This window comes from Galeopterus variegatus, unplaced genomic scaffold (genome assembly GCF_000696425.1).
Source record: "Galeopterus variegatus unplaced genomic scaffold, G_variegatus-3.0.2 Scaffold522, whole genome shotgun sequence".
Taxonomy (NCBI): domain Eukaryota; kingdom Metazoa; phylum Chordata; class Mammalia; order Dermoptera; family Cynocephalidae; genus Galeopterus; species Galeopterus variegatus.
In genome coordinates, this window is record NW_007726633.1 from 277556 (window position 1) to 304204 (window position 26649).

A 26649-nucleotide genomic window follows, 5' to 3' on the forward strand; every position below is an offset into this window, starting at 1 on the left:
GGGGTGGGGTGCGGGGAGGCAGCCCAGAAGGCTGCTTGCTGGGGAAGGGAGAAGGGAAAGGGAGGGGAGGGAGCCAGGCCAAGATGAAATTTTCCCAGTGTTCTCACATACAGAGCAATAATGGGGCGCTGAGTGCTCCCAGTACATCATCCCCGCCCCCCCAGGGGAAAGCATCTTGTTCCTGCTGATAGGCTCAGCAGGGAGCCGTGACCACTCAGGCATGCGTGTCCTCTGAGAACCATGGTCCAGGGTCCAAACCACTTAGCTGGCCGTAGCGAGCATGTCTGGTATTGGACTTGCCTGTGGCCCTATAGAGGTCCTCCGCGACTTCTAGGCCAGTCCTTTTATGGGGTTGGGGGAGTGGAACTGAGGCCCAGAGAGGGGATGGGGCCTGCCGCCGATGACTGAAGACCAACCACAAGTCCGTCTTGCCCGCAGCAGCCGGGTTCTCCCCGTGGAGTTGCACGGGAGCGGGTGGCGAAGGCTCCTCAGTGCAGCAGAAGCCGTGGAGGCAAGACAAGGCGGCGGGGGAGGGGCGGGGGGGGGTCAGGCATTTAACTCCGCCTCCTGGCGCTAGGTTGTGCCTGCGGCCGGGCGCTGGCTCAGTCTTGCCGCTGTCGCTCCGGGGCCGCGGGATGACGCCTCCTCCGCCAGGACGTGCCGCCCCCAGCGCACCGCGCGCCCGCGTCCCTGGCCCGCAGGCTCGGTCCGGGCTCCCGCTGCGGCTACTGCTGCTGCTCTGGGCGGCCGCCGCCTCTGCCCAGGGCCACCCGAAGAACGGACCCCGCGTCTCCGCTGTCTGGAAAGGTAGGCGGTGCCGCGCGGCCGGCGGGGCGCAGAATCGGGCGCAGCGCCGGGCGGGTGCAGAGTGTGCGGCACCGAGAGGGAGTGAGTGCGCGCGGCTCTGCGGGTCCCGGGCTGTCCCTGCGGTGAGTGTACGGGTCTGGGTGAGTGTGCGTGATTGTGCGCGATTGTGCTCTCTGGCACGCCGGGGCCGGTGGTAATGCTGCGGCGAGCGAGCGAGCGGCGGAGGTTGGAGCCCCGGCTAAGTCGCTCCAAGTCCGCCAGCAACCCGAAGCCGCAGCGCCCGGGCACTGGGGGAGGGGGCGGGCCCGGAGCTGCGTTCAGTTCTGCGGCTCAGGGGCTTCTGCGCAGGACCCCTGACCTGGAGAGCCTCCAACCCAGCCCCCTCCTCCTGAGCTGCAGGTTCTGCTGGCGCTCGGGGCGCAGGCTGGACCGGCGAGGAGGGAACGGACCCCTTGCCACCGCCGCCGAGCTTCGGCTGCGGGAACAAAGACCCCGCCGCTTGCCCCCGCCCCCGCCCCGGCCCAGAGTGCCGGCCAGGCAAGAGGGTGGGCACCCTGCAGCGAGCCAGGAAACGGTGCGGTGCTGGGTCTTGGGGTACCCGGGCACTGCCTCCGCAATCCCGCAATCCCGGGACCGGCCGCTCCCCCCTTGCCCACACGTGGCAGTTGTCACCAGAAATGGGCACCAGCGTGGGGGGCAGTGCCCGTTGGGTGGGGCGCGGTTGTTGGGACCCCCCAGGCAGCGAATCTGGGTTGGAGGTGCAGGCTTTAGTCCACGGTGGATATGAGAACCTGGGGACTGGAATGCCCCCAGGGGCACCTCACTTTAGACCTTTGTACAATGGGACAGAAAGCCGGCTGGGCGGGCGTTAAGGCTTTCTGCTGTGGAATTGAGCTCCCCTCCTCTGCACTGCACACAAATGCTTCCCTACCTCCTCGGCTCTGTCGCCAAATTTGGCGTCTCTGCGGCCCCCCTGTGGTGGTGGTTGGGGACTCACAGAGGGGGCTGGGGGGACTGGTCCAGTTTGGCCATAACAGAAACCTTTTGATACCTTAAGCAATTCGCAGAATTGCAGGAGTCTCAGCATTATCTGGGGCAGGTATTCTTAGCAGAGGGGAAAAAAACCCACACAAAACGAGTGGCCCGAACTGCTGCAGCAGCTGAAGGAATGTGACTTGCCCAAGGTCACTGGGCAGCTGGGAGCTCACATGCAGGCCAGGGCTCTGATCTGGCACAGGACCAGTCCTGGTTCTGGGTTAGGGAATGGAGAAGGATTTAGATGGTTCTCCAATCATGAATGAGGTGCTCAGGGGGTCAGCTCTGCCACTCAACCAGAGATGTTCCGGATGAGAGCGGAGCAGGCAGCTGGAGCTCTGTGGATGCCTGTGCAACCCTCAGTCAGACCAGCTCCAGCCCAGGCTTCCTCTGCCCTGCCAGCATCTTCGCCTTGCCTCATTCCCCTTAGCTGTCTTGTGCAGCACAACGTGTGGCCACTCTGGAGGGAACAAATGGCCATGTCTGAGTGTTCTGGAATGTCCCCCTGCATCATCAAACCCCTTGCATTTGGCTCTGCTTACCACCCCACCCCCCATTAATGTACACCCACTTCTTAGCACTTAATGCATACCTCTTCATCCTGGGCACTTAGTCCCCACCCTGAGGCTATTTAAAGCTGCTTTCAGCCCTCTTACCCACTTTTCCAAGCTCTCAACCTAGTTCCATGCCCCCACCTTTCCCTGCCCACATTGCTGTAGCCACACTGGCCATGTCCTCTGCTTGGTAATGCACTATTGACCACTGCTGGCTGGGGTCTGCCAACTGCTCACCAATCTTGTTCGAGGACAATCTGTGGTCTCCTTCACCAGTGCCAGGTGCCCCACTGGCCAGACAGGCCCTGCCATTCACCTGCCATCCTAGGGCCACCAGCTGGTGATGGTGTGCCTGGCTGACAGCTGCCTCCTGTCTCCTGTGGGGTGACACATGGCAGATGGACAGGAATGGGCTTGGGTAGAGTAAACCCAGGAGTGGGGTTAGAGGGACCCTCCCAGGCCTGTAGTAAGCCTAGACCCCTGTTCACCAGTAGGTGGGGGGTATGGTGGCCTCCAAGAATGACTAGATCAGGGATGACGGTGGGTCTGGAGCTATTTCTCTATGAGGCATAGATTGGGGTTTTGGTTTTGAGCCAGGACAGGTAGGACTGGAATAGGTACAGAAGGTTCTTTATTTTCTGCTGCTTGGACCCCCAAGCCGTAGGAAAAGATTAGAGCAAGGAGCTCTGGGAGGGTCTGAGCCTGCATTTGTCGGAGATGTTGCTGCCTCTGCAGCCTGATGAAGGCTTGGCACAGAGTACCTCGGGCCAGGGAGAGGGACAGGCCAGCACGACCTACTTGGTGTCCTTGAACCCCGTACCTGTCTTTTACCCCTCAGAGCTCGCTAGAGCAGGAAGGGCTCTGGGAGTTGTCCCCCAGGGGCTGTCACTGATACATGGGCCAGTCAAGGATGTGAATGTGTAGTCCTGACCTCCCTGCAAGAAGGGTCTAGAGGGGAGTGGATTGCTGGTATGAGGGCAAGGGAATGGCAAGAGGTTAGCATGCTTGTGTAAGCTGGGCACCCCTCCCCTATTCCATCAATGGTTGAAGGAGATTGGAAAAGCCCAAGAAGGACCTGAATCTCCAAGGTCAGAGGTGAGCCAGACAGAGGGGAAACAGAACCCATGTCTCCAGTTTCTACCTGCCCAGCTGGTTGTGCCCTCTCTCTTGTCCATTCAAACAGGATGTTATTGTTGACTCAGTGGCTGCTGGGGAGCTATTATGGGGCCACTCCCCAGGGCAGGGGGTTGTTGTCACCTCCTCCAGGGGATGAGGTCACAGCTGGGGCTCCCCAAGCGTCAGCATTTCCAATGGAAATCCTTGCCCCCTTGGGGACTTAGATGTGTTCATCACCTTCAAGGTGAACTCCCCCTGCAGAACAGAGTGTGTGTGGGGGGGAAGTAATTCCCAGAAGGAGGGGGGAGTTTCCTAAGCTGGGAGAGATGCTCAGTGATGTCACCCGGAGCTTCCTACCAAGCTCTGTGACCCCTCTGTCCTGGACAGTGAGGATTCTGAGAGCAAGTGGGGGTGGGATGGATGGTGGCACAGGCCCAAGCATGACCATGTGGTGGGAGAAAGTGGTGGTAGGTCAGGAGCCTGGTTCTGGTCCCAGCTCTGGCCTAATTTGCTGTGTGACTCTGGACAAGTCCTTGTGTTTTTATGAAGCTTGATTTCTCCAATGCACCAAGAGAGTGGGAGCAGGGGCTCGTTCTTTTCTGAGCCCTAATGCCTTAAGATTCCTGCCTCTCTGGGATGGGAAGGGCAGGGCAGAGGCTGTGGTGTCCGGTTCAAATCTTAGCAGATTTTGAGAAATTGGAATGAGAAATCGAAACCTTGTTGGTCAGGGGAAATTCTTTTTTTTTTTTTTTTTAAAAGATGACCAGTAAGGGGATCTTAACCCTTGACTTGGTGTTGTCAGCACCAGGCTCACCCAGTGAGCAACCGGCCATCCCTATATGGGATCCGAACCCATGGCCTTGGTGTTATCAGCACCGCACTCTCCCGAGTGAGCCACAGGCCAGCCCGGTCAGGGGAAATTCTTGAGTTTGTGTTCTCTTCTGCTTTTTTTCATGGGCTGAAGGCTGAAGATCAGTTGGCTTGTTGGCTTGTAGCCTCAAGGGTAGACATTCATTCAACAGACATTTACTGGGGCCAGCCTTGTGCTGGTCCTAGGGCTGGGCTTGGGGGTCCAGTGATGAAAAACTAGACGAGTCTGTGCTTGTATGGACTTCTCAGAGTAGTTGGGGAGATGGCTAGATAAACCTGCGGGTACAACAGGATGTGTCAGGGCCTGCAACAGAGGGTAGCCATGGGGGCTGAGGAGGTGCCTAACCCAGTCTGCCCAATCAGGGAGGGCTTCCTGGAAGAGGTGGCAAGTCAGCTGGGGGAGGGAAGGGACAGGAGGGTACACCCCACTTGACAGAATTTCAGACCCAAAAGCTTGCAGCAAGGACGATGAGAGAAGACAAGCCATGTAAGGGCCCCTAAGAGGGAGGTGTTGAGTCAGCCTGGGCCTGGGCCTAGTCCTGGGGACTGCAGGAAGTTTTCTTGCAGCAGGGGACATCTAAGCTGGGCCACCCAAGCGTCATCATTTCCAGTGGAAATCCTTGGCCAACCCAGCAGTGGGGAAGAAGGCTGCATCTTCTGGAAAAGGACCATGGCAGGCATGGAAAGCCTCTCCAGTGTGGCAATGCTGTCACAGCTCCCTGACGGGAAGCTGGGGCTGAGTCCAGGGAAACTATGGTTTCCCCATTGACTCCTTACCACGGGGGATTCTCCAGGTGAGGAGGCCTGTCCCTCAACTCTATCTCCTCCTGCTCTTCCTCTGCAGAGACTACATGCGGGGAGGAACTCCCGCTGCACCAGCCAGGCCCTGCTGCTGGGGGAGGGGCAGATGACTTTCTTCTGACCAGCTTCCCCTTCCAGGAACCTTGGCCTCCTCCATGGGGTAGATCACGATCTGGGCTGAGGGTGGGGTCCTGAGCACTTGGGGGAAGCAGGGAAAGCTAAGCACCCTTCTTTGAGGAGGGCCAGGCCAGGTGGGATGTAAGGCTCGGCCTCCGGGGTGGGATTTAGCAGCCCACGGGAGGTGGTAAGGGAAAAGGTGGCCCTTGAGTTGATAGCTGGGGCCCCAGTTGACATCCTGTCCTCAGCTTCGCGTCCCTCATTTCACCCAATGCAGGGCAGCTGGCTCCGTCATAAGAGACTGACCACACTTCCCCTGCTTTAGCTGTCGGCTCTGGGCCTAAAGTTTCCGCTTCTCTTGTTTCCTTTTATGGCCAGGCCTGGTTGCCCAGAAGCCTTCCCTCTTCCAGGGTGGGGCCCTTGACCTGCCCTGCCCTCAGAAGAGTCAGGGTTCCCTGGCCTTGCCAGGAGGGCTGGCCACCAGGTGTGTGGCCAGCTGTCCCGTCTTCAGTGAGCCAGGCAGGCGAAGAGAGCTGCAGGATGGAGGACCTGGCCCCTTGCTGGGCCCCACCTCCTCAGAGAACAGGGGCCCTGGCCAGTCCAGGCCATGAGACACTGTCCCTTTCCTACCCTCATGGTTTGGGGTGGTTCTCCGAAGCCTTTACTCCACCTGGCCTTGGCTCTGGTCCTGCTGTCTCTCCAGGACTGGGCCCTGGCCTCCCCAAGGCTCCTCCATCCCTCTGCGTCACTGTGCTCAAGATTGCACCAAGAACATGCAGTGACAGAGCTGCCGCTTTCCCCAGTGCCTGCATGGTGGTCTGGCCTACTCCCACCTCAACTCCCAGGTTCTTCCCTCGCCTCTCCCCAGCTCCCCACTTCCTGCCTCAGGGCCACTGCCCTGCTGGTCATCCCTCTCTGCACCCCATTCACCCTCATCCTTCTTTCTGCCTGGCAGAATCCTGCTAATTCTTTCTCAGTTCCTCTGAGGAACCTTCTTGGATGACTCCAACCCACACAGCCTGATAGCACAGAGCTTAGGACATCAGAAAAGAAATGTCAGAGATCAGCTGGACCAACCACACATTCCACAGATGGGCAAACTGAGCCTAGAATGACAGGCCCAAGATCACCCAGAGAGACAGGCAGAGCTGCCACCAGGACTGAATCTTCTTTCCCCAACCCTACTGCTGGCCCCTGCTCTCCGTCTCTCCCTAGTTGTCTATCTGCCTCCATGCTCTGTCCCAGAGGTGAAGCTTTTTGAGACCGTTTCTTCCTGGGCCAGCTCAACTAAGCCCAGACTCTTCCTGCCCCAGTGCTGTCTGGTCTCACAAGCCACAGCAGCCATGACTGTTCTCTCTTCAGAATCTTAGATTTAGACCAGCTCGATATACCTCTTCTGTTCTTTCCTCAGGGTGGCTTGGCCTCAGGTCTCCAGGGCAGGTTGATCATGGTTTGGGCTAATCTGGGTTTAACCGTCACAGCAGCCTGGGATTAGACTGATCCTGCTGTACCTCCTACACCGCCTGCTTCCAATCAGGGGCTTGGGCTTTGTTCCAGCACCCCCAGGGGGACCTCTGATCGTGGAGGGCAGCCAGCCTTCACCCCCATGCCTCGCTCTTCTGGTGGAGAGGCGTGAGGAGAAGCCCTGGTTTTGCCCTTGGGGATCTCCCAGGTGCCTGGAGAGGTAGGATTCCTGCCTGTGACATAAGGAGGACTCCTGGGGAGGTCAGGACTGACCTGTAGGTAGCCTAGGACTGTAACAGGTGAGAGCAGGAAAGATCAGTGTGGGATGGAGCAACTGGGGAAGGCTTCCTGGGGAGGGGGGTGCCAGGCTGGAGAGAGGGGCAGAGGCACAGGGTGGGAGCAGAGTGCAGCCCAGAGAGCCATCCATGTTGTTTGTTTTCTGGGTGCAGGGCTCTGGCCCGTCCTGTGGAGAAAGGAAGGTCATTGTGAGGAACCCTGCACCCATCAGCGGCCCAGGAACCTGTTTTAGGATGTCTACTCTGACATGGGGATTTGGTCTACCCTAGTCCTGCCCCTCCCTACTATCTGAGCTGCCTCCCGTTGCCCAGCCCTGGCAATGGATGACAATGGAGCAAGAGGAGCCTGGCCCTTACCTTCAAGACCCCAGAGTCCAGGTGAAATCCCACCAGGTAGTGCGATATGAGGGATGGTGTATGCTAGATGTGTATGTCATAAAGTCAGGGGAGGACGGAGTAGTGAGGGCTGGAGCAGTCCAGAACACGTCCTGGAGCCAGAGGATGTGGGCTAGAGCTTCAAGGACAGGTAAGAGCCAAGTGTACAGAGAGAAGCAGAAAGGGCAATCCACGGGAAGGGCGAGCACGAGCAAAGTGTGGAGGCGGGAATGAGCCATGGCAGCGATGTGCAGAGATGAAGTGGGCCTCGGCTGCCCTGTCCTGAGGAATTGGGCCCTGCTGAGGTGGAAGCCATGGTGGCTTCTTGAGCTGAAGAGCCAGGGGTAGAGGCGAGTGTTTTGGCTAGTGTTGGCTGGGTGGGAACCCAGCGGGGCAGGAAGTAGAGAAGGGCTGATGAGCACACCCTGCCCTTGGCTGTGGTCAGCCCCAGACTACACAGTGTTTTCTATTTGGGGCAGAGATCTTGGGAGACTTATTTTCCCAATTAGCCATGCTGGTCAGCACTCAGAGCCAGGGCCCCACGCTACACTACCAGATTCCTGCCCTGCTGTTGTAGTTTAGGGTCTTTAAGATGGAGAGTACCCCTTCGATGATTAGGAGAGACACAAGATGGAAATAAAGATTTTATTACTTATAGGTCCTGTGGAGTATATGGCATGGTTGGAGAGGATGCACGCGCGTGCGCACACACACACAAACACAGAGGTCAGGGAGCACACGGAGAGAGAGACGAACCTATGGGCCAGTGTCTTTATTGGCTCCTGGGTGTTATCCAAACAGCTTTTCCGTGGGAAGATCTGATTGGTGGGTTTAGAGCAAGCAGACACGAGTTCCAAGAGGTCACGCTGTGTACACTGCATAATCATGCAGGTGTGGAGGTCAGCAGAGCCAGCCAAGTAGGTGGCATCTGGCTGTCCCATAAGGAGATGGTCGCCAGCAGAGAATTGCAAAAGGTAGATATCTGGATCAACCACATTGAGGCACTGGGAGGAGGCAGAGAACTCGAAACTGTGTCAGGGTGATGAGCCCTGCTTTTAATAGGAGACAGTCCATCTTATATTCAAAATGGTGCTGAGGTACCGTCACAGCATGAGGATTTACTGCACCTGTCTGCACTGCACACCCTGCTTGCTACACATGCTCTCTTCAGAGTGTTCTGGGCAGAGGTCAGGCCTTCATTGGCCAAGTAGCCTGACCTCTGCCCTCCCTGGGCCTTGGTCTCTTCATCTGTGTGGGAAGGGCTGGCCTGGAAGCCTTCAAGGGCCTGTCTATGGAGTACAGTGTTTTAAGCACAGATTCTGGAGTCAGCCAGCCTGAGTGTCAACCTCTGCTCCACCACTTACTAGCTGTGTGACCCTGGATTAGTTATTCAATGTCTCTGTGCCTCACTGTCCTCATCTATAAAATGGGAGTAGTGAGAGAACCTACCTTGTAAGAGTTCAGTGATGATTAATTGAGTTAATATATCTAAAAATCACTTAGCATTTACTATGTGCCGGGCGCTATTCTGTGGAAGGGTTGGGTGGTAGGGGTGTCATTGTCACTGTCGTCATCATCTTCCTCCTCCTCTTCCTGCTTTGGCACCTTTGGTTTTTGGTGGAATGCAGCCCTGGCAACCCAGCCCCTACCAGCTCTCCCTAGTGGTCTACACTGGTTGGCGGCTTTTGCCCTGTTTCCTGTGCTGGTCCAGGCTAAGGCTGAAGAAACTTCTGTTTCTCAACAGTCTTCCATCTGCCTCCCTCCCTCCACTTGGGGTGGTATAGCCTTCTCCCCCACCCCTGCCCTGGCCCTGGGCCCAACAGCAGGCTCTGCACCTCTGCCCATTCTCTGCTTTGAAGGAGCCATCAGCTGACCGTGGCCCCACTCTGGGGCTTTTGGAACCTGCTAGGCTAAAAAACAGGCAGAAGGTGGACAGGACATGGTGTTCGTCCTGGGTTTCCTGCCTTCCCTGGGCTTGGACTCAGGGCCTCCTCCCCACTGTGGCTGGGTCTCAGTGCCAGTCTTCCCTCCCTGAGCCCCTGAATCCTGCTCAGCTCAGTGCCCCACCCCCTACACTTCCCCTTTTCCCCAAGACTTTGCCCCAGCTAGTCTCACCAATAGCTAAGCCTTCTGGTCCTTTGAGCACAGTGCAGTGCGGAGAGAACCCAGCCCTTGGAGGCTTGGAAGGACCTTAGTTTTTCTATGTATAAAATGAGAATACAGACCCTTGTCCTGCCTTCTTTGCATGGTGGTTGGGGGATTTGGTGGGATAGTCAGTGAAGACAGATGAGGATGTGGGCCTCTTCTGCTGCCTTCACTTCCAGAAAGCTGTCTCTGACAACTCCACACTCACAGGCTTACACTTTCCCAAAGTGACCTGTCAATTTAACCCTGATTGTTTTGTGATTTGTCCCAAGAATCATGGTGGATTACAAAACGCAGGCCTTAACAAGTACCAGTGTGCCCTCACTCCAGTCCATAGAGGAGGGAACTGAATTCAGGAAGGCCCAGCCCCTGGTCACTGTCACAGCCAGCCAGCTGCCCAGCTGCCAAAGGGAACACAAGGTTTCTTGGAGCCAGGATTGAGCCCACATATACTCCCTTTCCACCCATGGCTGCCCTTGGTGGGCAGGAGGATGTTCCGCCTCCAGCCCAGCATACAACTCACTGTTCCCATGGCTGATAACGTAGGATAGACTTCACTCCTCTGTGAGCTGGGTACCACCTCAAGGTCCCACCTACTATCTCAGCACATGGGCCCTGCCCTTGCCAGGCAGCTGTCTGCCAACCTAGCCCTGCCCGAGTGTTGCCATGACCCCAACAGCAACCATGACCTATCCTTAACACTGGGCTGGTGCCACCCTAGAAATTGGGCTTCTCATGCCCCTTTCCCTGGCTATATCAAACAAAACCAATGAAACGTTTGTTCCAGTGCTCCCACCCCTTGTGGAAGGCTTTCCCTCCACTGCTCTGACACAGCACCTACAGTTCTACCATTAGTCATTCCTTTGGATTTAAGGCTTTGAATGCTAAAGGCCCCTGGGAAATCAGGGCTCCACCTAGAAGGTGGGTGGGCGGGTGATTCCCTCCATTTATTAGGTTAGTGACTTGGCATCTAGTGAACAAGGGAGGGAAGGGTAGAGAGGGTTGACACAGGGAAGTAGAGAGAGGCTGAATGTACAGCTTTTTACAAATCAAGAGACTCTCAAGGAAGTCCAGGATATGGTGCTGGGGAGATGGAGCTAGGTGACAAGTACCAGAAACACTGAACCTCCCTTGCTGTGTGCCCTTGGGCTAGTGGCACAGCCCCTCTGGCCTCTGTGCCCCCTCAGCTCAGTTACTGTTCAGATATCTTCCCTTCTACTGTGATCTGTGGGGTGTGGGATTCCAAAGAGTGGAGAGGCTGCAGACTAATTCTTGTACCCCTCATAGGCCTTCCTTCTGATCTCTTTGCCAGGCATGTGGTTAGGCAAGAGTGTAGGGTAGTTTGGGCAATGCAGGGTGGGACACAACTGGGGGAGGAGGCTCCTGCCATATGTGGCTGGATCCTGGACCTGAGGTTTACCTGGCTCCTACTCCGTGGCCTGTGGCCTCCTTGGATGCCCAACTAAGGCATTTCCCGCTGGAGCACCCACATTCCTGCTGTTCTCAGAGTCCGCCTCTTTGCCCACTTTCAAAGGGCTTCTTGAGGTTAGCATTGAAGGCCTGTTGAGTCAGTGGGTCAGGTCGGAAGGCTGTCTCTGCCTAGACTAGACCATGGGGCCTAGCCCCATGTCATTGCTCATTTTGTGGCAAACAACAGCCCCCACTCTGCCCTCCCTGCGGGGTGCCCTCTTCTTTCACAAGCAATGAGGATATGGGGACAGCATCCAGAGTGAATAAGAAGAGGAATGATGCTCCACCAGGCAGGCCTGCTTTTGGAAAACCTACCCTACAGAAGTCCAGACTTGCCACAGTCAGCTGCGGGGACCAGAATGCAAGCGTGGGGGCCCAAGAGGAATCAGGCCTGATTCTTTGCAACAGGATCAGCTCCATGAGCACCCTGGCCAGGGGGCTGTGTCTGAAAGAGACTGTCTCCCACAGCTCAGCCATCCTCTTGACACTCATATCTGGCTGAGGCTGGGGCGGGGGATTGCTGGTCTTGCCACTGTGGGGAGGTGGGCACTTGGAGTGGGCCATGGCGTGCAGCTGGGTATGGGTCAGCCTGAGTGTACTCTTTCTCCATCCAGCAAGAGTGAAGACTCGCTCAGCATCACATGGCAATGGGGGTGGGTTGTCTTGTGCCCAGCCTGCCTCTGGGGCCATACCCTCCCCTTGTGCCCCTAGCCCCCTCCCCTTCCTGAACCCCTGGTTATTCTGGGAGCTTTTAGCTACCACTTAGTCAGCCACTAATGCGTCAGGCCAGGGAGTGAGGGGGGAGACACGGTGCCAGACGGTGCTCCTTTTAGACATACAGGATGGGAAGCAGGGGGAGCCGGGAGGTGAGGGGACGCTGGGGTAGGGGGAGGCATTTCCCGCTCCTGGCCCTGCTTATAGGGAGCAAGCAGCAGTGAAAACTGATGGGCAGTGGGTCAGTGTGTCCTTGGGCTGGCTGCACCTCCCCTCCCCCATCATATGCGGGGCCTTTGTCCTCTGTACCTACCATACAGTCAGCTGCCCCACCTTTGCTCAGGCTGTTTCTCCTGCCTGGAATTCTCTCTCTGCCTGTTCCTGGCCCATCTACCTTTGATCTGCCTCCCCCATCCCTTTGGATTCCATGAGGCGGCAAAAAGAAAGCATTTAGGGATGTGACACTTACTCCCTCAGCCTGGGGCTTTTTAGGGGACTTGCTCAACCCTTGCTGGGCAGAGACTTGAAGGCCGCCCCCTCTCTCCATTTTGATCCAATGGGGCCACAGACCCTGGCCATGATGGCTTGGTGCTGCCTTCACTTCCAGGCAGCCCTCCTGCCCCTGAACCCCCAGCCCCCGCTCCTGCCGACCTGAACAAAGCTTCCTTTCATGTATTCATCTAGCTGCTGCCACTCCGACACTTTCCGGGCACAATCAGGCCCTTTGAGGGCCTCCAGCGCGGTGCGGGAGCCCAGGCTAGGGCTGGGGTGGATAATGGGCCAAGGCCTTGTCCCGGGGCTGAGCTGGTGCCACCTCCCACCCCCCATACACATCACCAGGCACAGAGCTGGGAGGGGAAGGAACCTGGGGGTCAAGAGAGGCAATGCTCCTGGGCTCCTGTTTGTTCTTCTGCAAAATGGGGTGAGCAATCTCTGGCTCCCCTCACCCTGGCTGTTGCAGCCAGGATTTGAGGGCAACTAGGCTCAGGCTTGCAGATCTGTACAGGACGGTCCTGGCCCTAGCACTGAAGTCCCCTGTCCACTCCCCCACCCCCTATCAGCCAGCAGCCCTCACCCTACCTTCCTGTCTCTGGTAGATACTTTGTGAGCAGCCCTAGGGTGTGTACTAAGACAGTTTGCTTGAGAGCTGTGGAAACTTTCTGTGTGCGGCTGTCTCACCCCCAGACTGGATTCCCAGTGTAGGACCGGGTCTGCCCCTCAGACCTTGCTCTCCAGACCCTTGCCTCCTCTATCAGGCTTGACTCTCCAGGCCAGGGTTGCTTTCCTTTTCCCTTTGACAGATAGCCCTGCAACCTCCAGACAAGGGCTCCCTCCAGAGTCTGTCCTGGTGCCTCTTTCCCCATGAGTAGAGTTGTACATTAGCCTTGAGGCCCTTCTCTGAGGCCTGGACTTTGGCCTTGCTGTGGGGGCAGAGGTGGCTGGTGGAGGTGGCCAGCATGGTCTGAGGGCTGAGGCTCCTCTCCCTTGGCTCCCGGCGACTGTGGATCTCAGGCCCCTGCCAATATCTCCAGATTCAAACGTGCACCTTTTCATGGCTGCCCGGCGGGCCATGTGGCCAGTGGGAGGGGATCTGGGGCCACAGACTGTCCAGATCCCGGGCTGGGCTGTGGGGATGGCGCCCGCTGCTCAGGCTACGGGCGAAAGGGGAGCCGTGGAAGCTGAGTCAGGAAGACTGTGTGTCTGTGGGCTGCTGACCCTAGCACTCTAATTTCACTCCAACTGGAAGGGAGGGGAAGCAGAGCAGCGCCCAAGACCTGTCAGCCCGCTCCGGCCTTTGACAGCACCCTCCCACCCCCCAACAGCACAGAGCTGGGCTCTCAGTCCCTGCCCTGCACATCTGGGCTGACAGGGAGGGAGACTTGGGGTCCAGGTATGGCTGCCATCCCCTGAGCTGTTCGGTCAGGCTGTTTGTGGAGTGTCTGAGGAGAGCCAGACTGACCCGAAGGTAGCAAGCTCAGCACTTGTCTCTGCGGCCGCCGTGTTGGCATCTACCAAAATGCTCCTGAGAACCACGACTCAGTCTGGGTGAGCCAATCTGTCCTGCCTGCTAGTGTGACCTTGGGCTAGGCATAGCCCCCAGGGGGCCTGAGTTTCCTCCTCTGTGCAGTGAGCCAGGCCCTAGTAAAGGTGAAGAATGATAATATTCCCTCTTCCAGGGAAGATTTGGCCACACAGGGATGTGTCTTAAAGGAAAAGAAATGAAGGTGAGGGTCACACGGGGTGCGGTCCACCTGCTCCTTACCCCAGTTGAATGCTGAATCAGTAGGAATGGCTCAAATGGCAGCAAGAGGGATTTGGGGCAGACCTGAGGAAATGGTAGTTCTTTTATGCTTGGGCTGGAGTTTGTTCTGCTTGGGTGTCACTGCTGAGCTGGCTGCCCTAGAGTTTGCTACAGCTGAAGAAGCAGCAGTCAGACCCAGTTCCTGGGTGAGGCCCCAGGCTGGTCAGAGGTGGGAAGATGCTGGCTTGGCTGATTGCTGTGAGCACACCCACAGGCCATCCCATCCCTGTAATTTAGTCCTGCAACCAGGACAACCTCAGCAATGTCACCGGAGATGAGTGCCTTTTCCCCAGAGGCAGTGGCCACAGACAGTTTCTTTTTTGGGCAAAATTGTTCTGGTCAGTCCTAAAAGGCCCAGGCTCTGCTCTGTGAAGGTCCCCCATCCCAGACTTTCTGGGGAGGGAGAGCTGGCATCTCAGTGGGTGAAACCAGGCCAGAGTGGGCCATGCTGCAGAGTCCAGCTCGGGGGGCAGGAGCAGGGTCTCTGGTTCAGGGCCTGCCACCCACCTCCTTCTGTGTGCCCTTGGGCTGCCCTCCCTTGACCTCTGTTTTCCCATCTGAGACATGGGAAGGAGTGGATGTTAAGATTCCTTTCCACTTGGGTGGGAGGGACGGGGGTGAGGGAGGAGGGAGGGAGGTTTCGGTGATGGGACATGATAATCAACTACATTGTATATTGACAAAATTAAAAAAATTAAAAAAAAAAAGATTCCTTTCCAGCTCTGATATAGTGCTCACTGAGGGACTGGGGGTGGACCAGGAGGGGTTGGAGAGGGCTTCCTGAAGGAGGGGACAGGGTTTTGAACAAAGTGATTCCTGGGAACCAGGACTCTAAGTGGAGTACTTAAAGGCCCTGCTGCCTGCTGAAAGGCCCAGGTGGAGGTGGCTTCTTGCTTGGTCATTGCATAGCAGAGAGCCTTATAGCAAAGCTGAGGGGCCCTGGTCCTCCTGCCTGAGCCCAGTCCCTCAGGAGTGTGGGGCGCATTAAGGGGGGAGGGTCTGTTCTCCCCAGGGGTCCCTAAACCCTCCCCCACCCTGAAGTCACACATATTGTGGTGGAGTGAGAGGCAGCCACCTTAGGGGAGGGGTGAGGACACTCTGAGTGAGGACAACTGGTTGCTGGACCCCACCAGGGGACCCCTTACTTATCCTATCCTTAACTCTTTGAGTCCTGGTGCCACACAGCCCAGAACTCGTTTCTGAGGCCCTGCCAGTGCCCCCCAGCACCAAGCATTAATTGCCAGGCAGGGGCTGGTATGCTGGGGGGGAGCCAAGATCTTCTTGCTTGGGGCCCACCATCAATGTTTCTATCAATTGCCTCCTCCTCCTCAGGCCGTGTAGGGCAGGACCGGGTGGATTTTGGCCAGGCTGAGCCACACACAGTGCTTTTCCACGAGCCAGGCAGCTCCTCCGTGTGGGTGGGTGGACGCAGCAAGGTCTACCTCTTCAGCTTCCCCGAGGGCAAGAACGCCTCCGTGAGCATGGTGAGCCTGGACCCTGTCTGCTGGCCTCAGGGACACAGCTGAGCCCCTCTCTTTCCCCCGTTACCTTCCCATCTCTCCTCTGGCCCTGGTGAGGGGCCTCAGAAAATCTGAGGGAGCTGGTCCCCCTGCCTCCCTATCCCAAATGGTTTCTGGGGTGGCTCCCTAAAGGTAGTCCAGATTGGAGTAGGGCATTGAGGTGGTGTGGAGAAAAACCAGGGGTTAACATGCCTGGCCAGGTGGGCAGGGCTGTGGGGGAAGCCTGGGCAGGAAGCTGGGCTCCAGGACCCATGGCCCGTCTTCTGAAATCCCTGGGCTTTAGCTCCAAGTGTCAGACTGAGCAGCCTGCATGACCTTGGGTAAATCACTCACCGTCTCAGAGTCCCAGTTGCTCATCTGTAAGATGAGAATAATGTTCCCTTCATAGGGCTCATCTGGAGGCTGCGTGGAAAGCATTTGGGGGCATCTCGCCCCTGGCAGAGTGGACTAATGCTTCTCCTCTTCCCCCAGGTGAACATTGGCTCTACCAAGGGGTCCTGCCTGGACAAGCGGGTGAGTAGGGGGCGGGAGGGCAGGGGGGCAGTGCCGAGCCCCTTGGAAATGGAGAGGAGACCCTGCGGGTCTGAGAAGAAAGCATGGTCCTACCCTTGAAGCCCCAGACTAATGGGGGAGGTTTGGACCAGCCCTGGGAGCTCTAGACTGAGGGTGAGACATGGTCCTCTGGAAAGGATGGAGTCAGCTGCACCCCTCAGGCTGTCCTTGGAGGCTTCCACCTGTGCTCAGCCTTTTTTGATGCCTTCTTCTCCCAGACTGCAGGCCCTGGTGCCAGGCCTGCCAGGACCTCCCACCAACCAACTTCTGTCCTCCCTTCTCCCTTCCCTGGGCAGGACTGTGAGAACTATATCACACTTCTGGAGAGGCGGAGTGAGGGGCTGCTGGTGTGTGGCACCAACGCCCGGCGCCCCAGCTGCTGGAACCTGGTGAGGAGGCCCCTCCACATGTGCCTGATCAGCTCACCCATTACTGAGTGGGCTTCTGTCCCTCATGGTGGGAGGAGATGGGGGGACTCTGGGGCTGGCCTCACCCTGGGCAGAATCCCTGGGAGGGTAGGCCCCCCTGGCCAAGAAACTGGCCTCTGTGTGGGGGCAGTGGCCGTGCAATCATGTGGCCATCTGATCCCCTTGGTCTCCCCAGGTGAATGGCACAGTGGTGCCACTTGGTGAGATGAGAGGCTATGCCCCCTTCAGCCCAGACGAAAACTCCCTGGTTCTGTTTGAAGGTAGGGCAGCACTGGAGCAGGGGCCCCAGAGGGATACTGCTGCATGGGGCTGGGGGAGGGGTGGTCAGCTCCTTGTCCAGCGGCCCAGGCCTGGGGCAGGGACTTCCAGGAGCTGTCTGCCCTTACCCATGCCCCCTCCCACTGTTCCCAGGGAATGAAGTGTACTCCACCATCCGGAAGCAGGAATATAATGGGAAGATCCCTCGGTTCCGCCGCATCCGGGGAGAGAGTGAGCTGTACACCAGTGATACTGTCATGCAGAGTGAGTCAGGCTCCGGTTCAGCTGAGGGTGGACGAGGAGGTGTGAATGCCCAGGGTGGCAGATGGGGTCCTGATGTCCCCTGGGAGGGCTCCCTGAGGACTGCTGGGCCATTCAGGAAAAGTAAATGCTGGTGAAGGCTGAGCAGCCAGAGCGCAGAGGAGTTTGGGTTTGCTGGAAGCAGAACAGCAGAAGCAAGGTGTGAGGCAGGATGGGCCCAACATGCTGTAGGGAACAAAAACAGAGAAAGCCCCAGACCCAGCGCAGGGTCCCTGGGAGCCGAAGTTTATCCCTTTTTTTTAAAGATGACTGGCAAGGAGATCTTAACCCTTGGCTTGGTGTTGTCAGCACCGCACTCTCCCAAGTGAGCTAACCGGCCATCCCTATATAGGGATCTGAACCCATGGCACATTCTCCCAAGTGAGCCACGGGCTGGCCCCAAAGTTTATCCTTCTGCTGAGCTCATGTGGGGACAGCCTACCCCTCCCTCCTCATTAGGGCTCTGCCAATTAGGCAGAAGTGACATAGGGGCCCCCAGGGACCTTCTCCCAGTCTCCCGGCATGAAGTCATTGCTTCTGGGTCAGTAATGTCTTTGTAAGAGGAGGACAAAACAAGTGTGGGGTGCGGGTACAGAGCCTAGGACCCCTTGGGGGGCTTCACCTGATGTTCTGAGTTTTATTCCAGGTCTGATTTGCCCTGGTTTTGTGCAGATGGGGGGGTGGGGGCGGGGGGGGGTCAGGGTGTGCAGGGTGAGGGTGGGTCCCCGAGCAGGCTCCCCGGCCTCATACCCACTTGCCCATGTCCCTGGTAGACCCTCAGTTCATCAAGGCCACAATTGTGCACCAAGACCAGGCCTATGATGACAAGATCTACTACTTCTTCCGGGAGGACAATCCTGACAAGAATCCCGAGGCGCCTCTCAACGTGTCCCGCGTGGCCCAGCTGTGCAGGGTGAGCGGGTGTCTGAGGGGTGGTGGCTGAGTGTGAAGACGAGTGAGTGAGGGTGTGAGTGCATGGAGTGCGTGCAAGCGTGTGAGTCTGTGTCTGGGGTTGTGGGAGTAACTGTGTGCACAGATTGTCCTGCGTCTGTGAGTGGGCAAAGATGGTGTGCGAGTGTGTGTGTGTGCACGTGCATGAGAATGCGTGAGTGCGACTGTGTTTGCATGTGTGCGTGTGCTGTGTCATTTGTGTGTGTGAGTGTGCGTGTGTGAGACTGGGCAAACGTGTGTCTGAGACTGTTGGATCTGTGGGGACCCTCAACCCTTATCTGCAGGTCCCCACTGTTGGCCCTGTGCCTTGGGTCAGCCAGGCCACCTGCCTAGAGCCTGGCCTGGAAACCTGGCCTCAGTCCTGGGGCACCTCTGCCTGGTCCCCTGGTAGGTCCCAGCCCCTCACAGCCCACCTTCCTCCCCTGTAGCCTGAGTGCTGGCATCCTGGCAGCAGGTGCCTTGGGCATGTGGGGCAGCCAAGGCAGGTGCTGAGGGGCCTCCTCTCCCCTCCACCCTTCCAGGGGGACCAGGGTGGTGAGAGTTCACTGTCGGTCTCCAAGTGGAATACCTTTCTGAAAGCCATGCTGGTGTGCAGTGATGCTGCCACCAACAAGAACTTCAACAGGCTGCAGGATGTCTTCCTGCTCCCTGACCCCAACGGCCAGTGGAGGGACACCAGGGTCTATGGCGTTTTTACCAACCCCTGGTGAGTGACCCTTACCCTGGGACTGGGCTGGCATTGGGTCAATGTGCAGTAGGGATCAGAGAGCTTGGGCTGTGCTGAGGGGACAGCTTGTGTGGTATGAGCAGGGACTACAGGCTCAAGGGACAGGACTTTCGCTGAGTCTGGGGTGTAGGGAAAGGCAAAGTGAGGTATGTACTGTTGTGTTTGTAAATCTGTACACATGGGTGTGTGTGCATGCACTGTGTGCACACGCATGATGACACTTGTGCCTGTGGGTCCCACCACCTTGTTTGCTCAGAGTGGATACTGGGCCCTGGGAAAAGGCTGCTGAAGTCTCTCTTGGGGTCTGGGTGCTATCACACTTGCACAGGCACTGCCTGCGCCTGATAATTCACACTTCTTAATCACTCTCCTTGATTGAAAACAAGGCCGGCAAAAGTGCTGGGTGTTTGTGAGGAGAGGTGGGGGATAGGGTGGGGAAAGCCAAGACCCTGCTCTGTGGCTCCTCTGTGGGTGGAGCCCCCTGGACTGGGGAGGGGATTGGGGTCTGTCCTTGTGGGGCATCAGTAACTATCTGCAGCCTATGCCCAGAGGGATTAGAGAATCACCCAGCCCATGTTGGGATTCCTCCTGCCTTGGGGTTGGGTAGAGCAGATGATCTCTGAACCCACTTATTCCATAATAGTACACAAGGTTGTGGTTTTAGATTGCAGCAGAAATAAATTAGGTTGAACTTGCGTCCTTCCTTTCCTCTTCCTTCCCTCCCTTCTTTTAGCGGCATTTGATAACTCTGTGCCAGGCACTGGGCTTGGCTCCAAGGATGGGCCCAGGCCAAGGAGCGTGGTCGTGCCCTGTCTAGCATGGGGCTGGCCTGGGTGAATGGAGGCGGGTGGGTCCTAGACCCCCCATTCAAGTGGTTTCTGTGTCCCTACAGGAACTACTCAGCTGTCTGCGTGTATTCCCTCGGTGACATTGACAGGGTCTTCCGCACCTCCTCACTCAAGGGCTACCACACCAGCCTCCCCAACCCCCGGCCTGGCAAGGTGAGCAGTGACACCAGCTGTGGCCCAAAGCCCAGCCTTACCTCCACTGCACCTCCTATCCACCACTCTGACCTGGATCTGCTCTCCTTGCCTAGTGCCTCCCGAACCGGCAGCCTATACCCACAGAGACCTTCCAGGTGTCTGACAGTCACCCTGAGGTGACACAGAGGGTGGAACCCATGGGACCTCTGAAGACGCCATTGTTCCACTCTAAGTACCACTACCAGAAAGTGGTTGTCCACCGCATGCAGGCCGGACAAGGGGAGACCTTTCACGTGCTTTATCTAACCACAGGTGAGGGGCTACCCCAGGACCCCCTGGTTTGCTTTGTAAAAATGGATATGAAAGGTGTAAAGAATAATGTAATTAACATCTGGTTGGATCTTTACATATGGAAGGAAGGATTAAGTGACTAGAGCTGTTGGGGATTATTAATGTGTGTGGCTGTGGAAGAGTCAGGCAGGGAAGGCTTCCTGGAGGAGGTGGGAGCAGAGAGAAAAGGAGACAGCATCTGTTGATGAGAGAAGAGCATGCACTGGGATTTGGAGGCAGGAATGTGTTGAGTCTGAGCAGAGCCAGGTGCAGCTTTGGTGCAGATGTCTGACTCAGGGAAGAAGATGGTAGAAAGAGATGTGGAAAGTCAGGAGGAGGGTCCTGGTCCCTAGGGATCCTGGGAACCTCATCAGGCAGAGTGAGGAGATGGGATCCAATGCCTGTTTTTGGGACTATGCAGGTGAGAGGAAAACTTTTGAGTTGGTAGAACACAAAGAATTTAGTGAGAGGTGAGGAAAGAGTTGTAGGCGGCAGAGCCTTTGTGGTCTTGCATAGGACTGGGGCAGCCTTTCCTCTTCCCTGCAAGGGGACCTCCCTGGGGGAGCTGGAAGAAATGCCCTGAGAGATGCTCCTGCATTCTGGAAAGTCACCATAGGAGCCAGCCCTGAGCTGGGTTTGTTGCAGCTTCCTGGTCCCAGGCTGTACCCAAGGGGGTTCCTGGGAGTGGGCTTGCAGACAAGTGTTGGGGCTGGAAGCCTTCCTTGGAGACTGGAAAGGGCCCCTAGCACACCTCTGGGTTTACACAGTTCAGGGCCCAGGCACCCATCCTCAATTGTTCACATTCCCTGGGGTGACTTCCTGCTGCTACTTTACTTTGGCTGTTGTGGCCTTATCTGAAGCTGGAACCCTAACACCTTTGTTTGGCTCCTGGAAGCCTCAGAGAGAAGAACTTCCCATGGGGCAAGGCCGGGGTTTGAGACCACATCTCTTTACCCTTCCTTTCATCCTGGCTGCACCCATGGGCCCCTATCCTTGCTCTGCTCCAGCAGTGGCTGACCGAGCTGCTGTGGTTAGTCAAGGGGACAGCAGGGAACGGGGGAGGTCTCACAATGCAGGACTGGGAGCGGGAGCCAGGACAAGGAAGGCTGGACTTGAGCTGTGAGCTCCCTTCCTGCAGGCTTGGGAGGAAGCACATTTGAGAGGTAGGAAGGTAGTCTTGATTATCCTTGAGGACCATTGGAGAGACAGCATTTTGGAGCCTGCGGCATTTGGAAATATTGGGGGCAGATAAAAAATAGAACTATCTAGGTCCTCTGCAGATAATGGGAGGCTCTCATAACTGGGAAAAACTATTGGCTCTGTTCCCGAGAATTTTGCCAAGGGGAAGCTGTTACTGGGGCTCTTTTGGAAGGACGTGCAGGGCTGTGTGTGTCTGTGAAGGCAGTGGCTGGTGGGTGCTTGTCAGGCCAAAGGAGCATCTGGCCACATCTCAGAGTCTGCAGATGGGGGTCACGCACATGTAGAGGAAACATCATAGGCAGGCAATCATCTGACTGCTTTTTTGGGGCAGGTGATGCCCTGGGAAATTGGGAGGGAGGGAAAGAGGGACGTAGGCTATTCTAGAAACTGGGACAGCAGGTGAGGTGGGATTGGGACAACCAGGGGTCAGGATGCCCCTTAGTCCCTGATAGGTACAAACAGAGAGTGCATTGGCGCAGGAGGCAGGCTGCCTGATTAAGGGACCTTGGCAACCCTTATGTGAAGTTGAAGGTCCTTTTCACATCTAATATTTTAAAAGGATTATAATATCCCCTATGACTAAATGCAATGTAGAGTCCTGGATTGGCTCATGGAACAGAAGAACATTAGTGGAAAAACCTGTGAAATCCAAATAAAGTCTATACACTGTAGTGTAGTTAATAGTAATGTACCAATGTCAGTTGCTTAGTTGTGACAAATGTACCGTGGCTATGTAAGGTGGTAACATTAGGGGAAACTGGGGAAAGAGCAGATGGGAACTCTCTGTACTATCTTTGCAACTTTTCTGGAAATCTAAAATTATTCCAAAATAAAAAATTTATTTAAAGAAAATCTATCCCCTTAGAGTCCAGAAGGCAGGGGCTTCTTAGAAGCTAAGGGGTGAGGTTCTGACACATCTGGATTCCTGCTATATGACCTTGAGCAAGTTACTTAGCTTTTCTGAGCCTCATTTCCTTATCTGCAAAGTGGGGAGGATAACACCTGCCTCACAGGGCTGTGAAGGGTAAAACAAGGTAATGTACATGCAGTGCTCAGTACAGTACTTGGGAGTATGAGATGTTGTTCTCCACCCTGCAGCTTCCCCTGCAGCCTTGGGCACACTGGGGGCCCTTTCTGGGGAGCCCTGTGCCTCCTGGGATGGTTTCTCCAGACCAGCCTTGGAAACTTTTGGGCTGGCTGTTCCCGGCTCACATGTTCCTCCCCAGTCACGCTGTCCTCGCCCCCTGCTCCCCCAGTCCCATGACTCTCGCCTGAGCCAAGACTTCCCACCCCTCCCACCCCATGTCTTTCCTGGTGGCCCAGCCTAGGGGGAGGTTGCCTGGCTTGATGATGGGGCCCCCATCAGCTGACTGTCTGCCCACCACCCACAGACAGGGGTACCATCCACAAGGTGGTGGAGTCAGGGGAGCAGGATCGCAGCCTTGTCTTTAACATTGTGGAGATCCAGCCTTTCCGCCGTGCAGCCGCCATCCAGGCCATGTCTTTGGATGCTGACCGGGTGAGCCTCTCCACCCCACTCCTGTCCCATAGGGCTACCCAGTGATAGCCAGTTGAGGACAGGGCTCCTTTGCATGAATTTGCACATCCTTTTAAGACCCTGTGGGCCCCATGGCCTGCCAGGCAGCAAGACGCCATGGCCTGGGAACTTAGTACTCTGTGTAGGGGTGGGGGCTCTGGCCTGACCCAAGTCCTGCTCTCCTTCCAGCGGAAGTTATACGTGATCTCCCACTGGGAGGTGAGCCAGGTACCGCTGGATCTGTGTGAGGTCTACGGTGGGGGCTGCCACGGCTGCCTCATGTCCCGAGACCCCTACTGCGGCTGGGACCAGGGCCACTGCGTCTCCATCTACAGTTCCCAGCGGTATGTTGAGCAGGATCCCTTGTCCCTGGGAGCTGGTGGACTTGGGAGTGGGAGTGGTGCTGATGGGCTGGAGGAGGTGCTAGTGCTGGGCCATTCTGGCCAGGCCTTCCTCTCTGCTGACACTGGGGTGGAGGGGAGGACAGGGAAGAGGCCAGGGCTACAGCTTCCTGTGTGCTGAGCCTATCTCCTCTTGCCAACTCCAGGTCAGTGCTGCAATCCATTAATCCAGCTGAGCCACACAAGGATTGTCCCAACCCAGAGCCAGGTATCTGCTCTGTCCTATGCGGACCACCATCTGATGAGGGTGGGACAGACATGCCCTGATTGCCCTGGTCTGTGGGAGACATCTGCAGGCCCCAGGCAGATGGGGCAGGACACTGTCATGCCGAGGGAGCCCCCTACTTGGTGTGGGGGCTGGTTATGAGAGGAGTGGGGTGAAGGAGACAGGAGAACAAAGGAGCAAATTGAGGGCTAAGTTGTCCGCAGTCATTTAGGAGTCTTGTCCCTGGCAGCCCAGTCTGTGGGAGGACACAGCCTCCCCTGGGAGCCCTCAGCCCCTCCTCACAGCTGTCTCCCACCTCATTCCCCCACCCCCACCTTTCCAGACAAGGCCCCACTGCAGAAGGTGTCCTTGGCCCGGAACTCTCGCTACTACCTGAGCTGCCCCATGGAGTCCCGCCATGCCACCTACTCGTGGCGTCACAAAGAGAAAGTGGAGCAGAGCTGCGAGCCCGGCCACCAGAGCCCCAACTGCATCCTTTTCATTGAGAACCTTACAGACGGCCAGTATGGCCACTACCTCTGCGAGGCCCAGGAGGGCTCCTACCTCCGCGAGGCTCAGCACTGGCAGCTACTGCCCGAGAATGGTGCCATGGCCGAGCACCTGATGGGCCAAGCCTGCGCCCTGGCCTCCTCCCTCTGGCTGGGGGTGCTGCCCATGCTCACTCTTGGCCTGCTGGTCCACTAGGGCCTCCCTGGGCTGGGCATGCCGCAGGCTTCTGCAGCCCAGGGGCACTAGAGAAGTGCCACACTCAGAGCCAGCTGGCCTGGGAGCTCCTTGCCCACCACTTCTTCCAGAGGGACTGAGTAATGCGATGGGGGACGCAGGCCTGGAGACGTCCAGCCGCAGGCGGCTGCTAGGCCCCAGGTGGGCGGGATGCAGGGGGACCAGAGAGTGAGGGCACTGACTGTGAAGCTGGGGTATCAATGGCCCAGGACTTTATCTTTTGGAGAATATTTTTCAAAAACTCCTCCTCAAACTTGACTAAATGCAGTGATGCTCCCGGCCTGCGAGCCCATGGGCCGGGGAGTGGGGTTTGGAAAGTGGAGCTGGGACCCCATCTGTGCACCTGGGGGCTGAGGCCTGAGTCCTTGGACTCTCTGTGCCTAAATTGCCTCCTTCCTCCTCTCTCCCCCATAGCTGGGGGTGACTGGTGTTCCTGCAGACCCAGAGCTACCCTCTGCCTGGCCCTGCCCCCTGCAGCTCCTTCCGCAGACCTGGGTCCCACTGGACAGCCAGCTTCCTTGCATGTTTATTGAAGGATGTTTGCTTTCCGGACAGAAGGACGGAAAAAGCTCTATTTTTATGTTAGGCTCATTTCATGTATAGCTACTTCTGACTGCATCTGTATGAAAATACCAAAACTACATGCTGGGGTTGGGGTGGGAGAGGGAGGGGCTGGGAAGGGATGGACTGGAGACGGGGGTGATCCCAGTCTGAGGCTCCTGGGGATAGGATGAGAGTCCAGAGACAGGCATGGGTTCTTGAAGAGTGGCATGAGCTGGCTCTGCCCTGGGAGCCCAGTCTGAGGGGGATATCATCCAAGTCCCCCAATGTGTGGGGTAGTTATGGGAGGGGGTGGGGTGAGGGAGACAGGGGAGAATGAAGAAGAAAACTGAGCCCTAGGTTCACCGTGTTCATTTAGAAGGAGGAGCCGGGTCCTCAGGGGGAGGTTCCAGGACTCTGCCCTTAGCATCGGGGGTTGGGGGGCGGGGGGCCTCCTCCCCTCCCCTCAGCCCCCTTTCCCAGGGGCTGTGCTTCCATGCTCCTAGCCTCCCACCTTCAGCTCAGGACATGCTATAACTTAGGCTAAACTGTGAAAATTCGGTGGGGATGGCCTGGGCCAATCTCTCCAGGAGAGCGGCCCTGCCCCCAGTCCTGTCCATGGATTTCAGCAGAGAGCTGGGCCCTTCTCCAGCTGTGTCTGGCTACCCAGGGCAGGGCCTGGGGCCGGCGGCCTTCCAGCTTCGGTCCCTGCATCTCTTCTCAATGCACTTTAATAATGTAACATATTACTAATAAACAAGCTATTTATTTACCTGTGCTTGCTCCTTTCCTGCAAAGCCGTCTTTGGGTGGGGGGCGAGGACGGGGGCTCCCATTTATTACCCAGCGCCTCCTGCCTGTGTGACCATCACACACATTCTCACATGTCCTGGTTAGAGCCCCAGCTAGTGAGAGGCAGGGAAGGGGATCTGAATCCACAGCTGCTGAGTGATGTGCTGCCTGCCCAAGCCTTGACCCTGGAGCCCTGATACCTCCGCACTCCTTTTCCCTATCCCCAGCCTCCCAGGCCAGGCTAGAAACAGCCTCAGGCTTCCTGCCTTCAAGGGGGCCGTTTTAGGAGGGAAAGCTGGTCAAATAAGGCCCCGTGGGATACGATGTGACAGAAGTGTGTGTGCAGGAGGCTGGTGGTGCCTGAGTGGGGACAAGGGAATGGGTATTACCCAGGCCTGGCAGCCAGGCAGGGTTGGGATCTGGGTGAAGGCTGTGTGTGGAGGGGACAGGGCTGGAGAGTAAAGGAGGAACCCACGGGCCAGGTTTGTGATGAGGGATGTGGTGGGATTTATGTCTTTCAAACTCAGAGTTTCCTCCAAGATAAAGCAAATGGGTTTTAGAACCTGGATGTTTGTGCCAGAGGGGCCCCTGCAGCTAGGGTGGGAGGTGGGGAGGGGAGTTGGGAGGCTGTACAGGGGGGATGGAGGTCCGGGCTAGGGCAGTGGCTCTGGGTTGGTGGGTAGGGACAGTGGAGGGGAGCCCAGATGTGCCCCAGAGGTCTCCCCTCTGTCTTCTTTCCCCTCCCTTTTGTTACCTTCTCTTTGTCCCCTGCCCCTGGTTGCAGGGCCCAGGCCTTTGAGGTTTGCTGGGAGTTTTTCCTGAGCAGTAACTGCTAGAAGGGATCGCGAGGCAGACTTAGGACAGTTCCTCTCTGAGTCTGAGTCCAACTCTGGTCAGTTCTGGCAGACCCTATAGGACTGAAATTGCCCCCACCCACAGCATTCCCTCTCCCCTTCAGTCAGCTCTGGGCTCACCTGTGCCAGCCTGGGACTGAGGATTCTCCCCGAGTCTTTCCTCTCCCTACACCCAGCCTTCCCAAGGTGACCAAGGTGGAAAGAGGTGCTCAGGGTCAGGGGTCCTTGAAAGTTTGGGGGACCCAGAAGAGCCCTGGGCCAG

At 57.0% G+C, this 26649-nt stretch overlaps 1 protein-coding gene across 2 annotated transcripts; it reads left to right on the forward strand.

Annotated features, from left to right (window-relative positions):
• The first annotated feature begins 605 nt into the window (after positions 1-605).
• On the forward strand, positions 606-25514 carry SEMA7A (semaphorin 7A, GPI membrane anchor (John Milton Hagen blood group)). 2 transcript variants are annotated; one of them, XM_008569648.1, is made up of 14 exons: positions 606-807; positions 15399-15550; positions 16058-16099; positions 16435-16527; positions 16742-16826; positions 16978-17088; positions 17898-18037; positions 18597-18781; positions 19695-19803; positions 19899-20097; positions 22707-22834; positions 23042-23196; positions 23400-23461; positions 23802-25514. In XM_008569648.1, the coding sequence occupies exons 1-14, from the start codon at positions 636-638 to the stop codon at positions 24161-24163; spliced, it is 1995 nt and encodes a 664-aa protein (XP_008567870.1). In that variant the 5' UTR covers positions 606-635; the 3' UTR covers positions 24164-25514. The 2 variants fall into 2 exon arrangements, with proteins under 2 accessions (XP_008567870.1, XP_008567871.1); XM_008569649.1 differs by lacking the exon at positions 15399-15550 and having other exon boundaries at positions 662-807.
• The last annotated feature ends 1135 nt before the right edge of the window (positions 25515-26649 follow it).

What these genes read in the sequence shown, in the direction of transcription:
- SEMA7A (XM_008569648.1), top strand. Translation starts at nt 636, where the DNA reads ATGACGCCTCCTCCGCCAGGACGTGCCGCCCCCAGCGCACCGCGCGCC. An exon ending in CGTCTCCGCTGTCTGGAAAG is followed by an intron (nt 808 to 15,398) that starts GTAGGCGGTGCC and finishes CCTCCTCCTCAG; the next exon opens with GCCGTGTAGGGCAGGACCGG. An exon ending in TGTCTTTGGATGCTGACCGG is followed by an intron (nt 22,835 to 23,041) that starts GTGAGCCTCTCC and finishes CTCTCCTTCCAG; the next exon opens with CGGAAGTTATACGTGATCTC.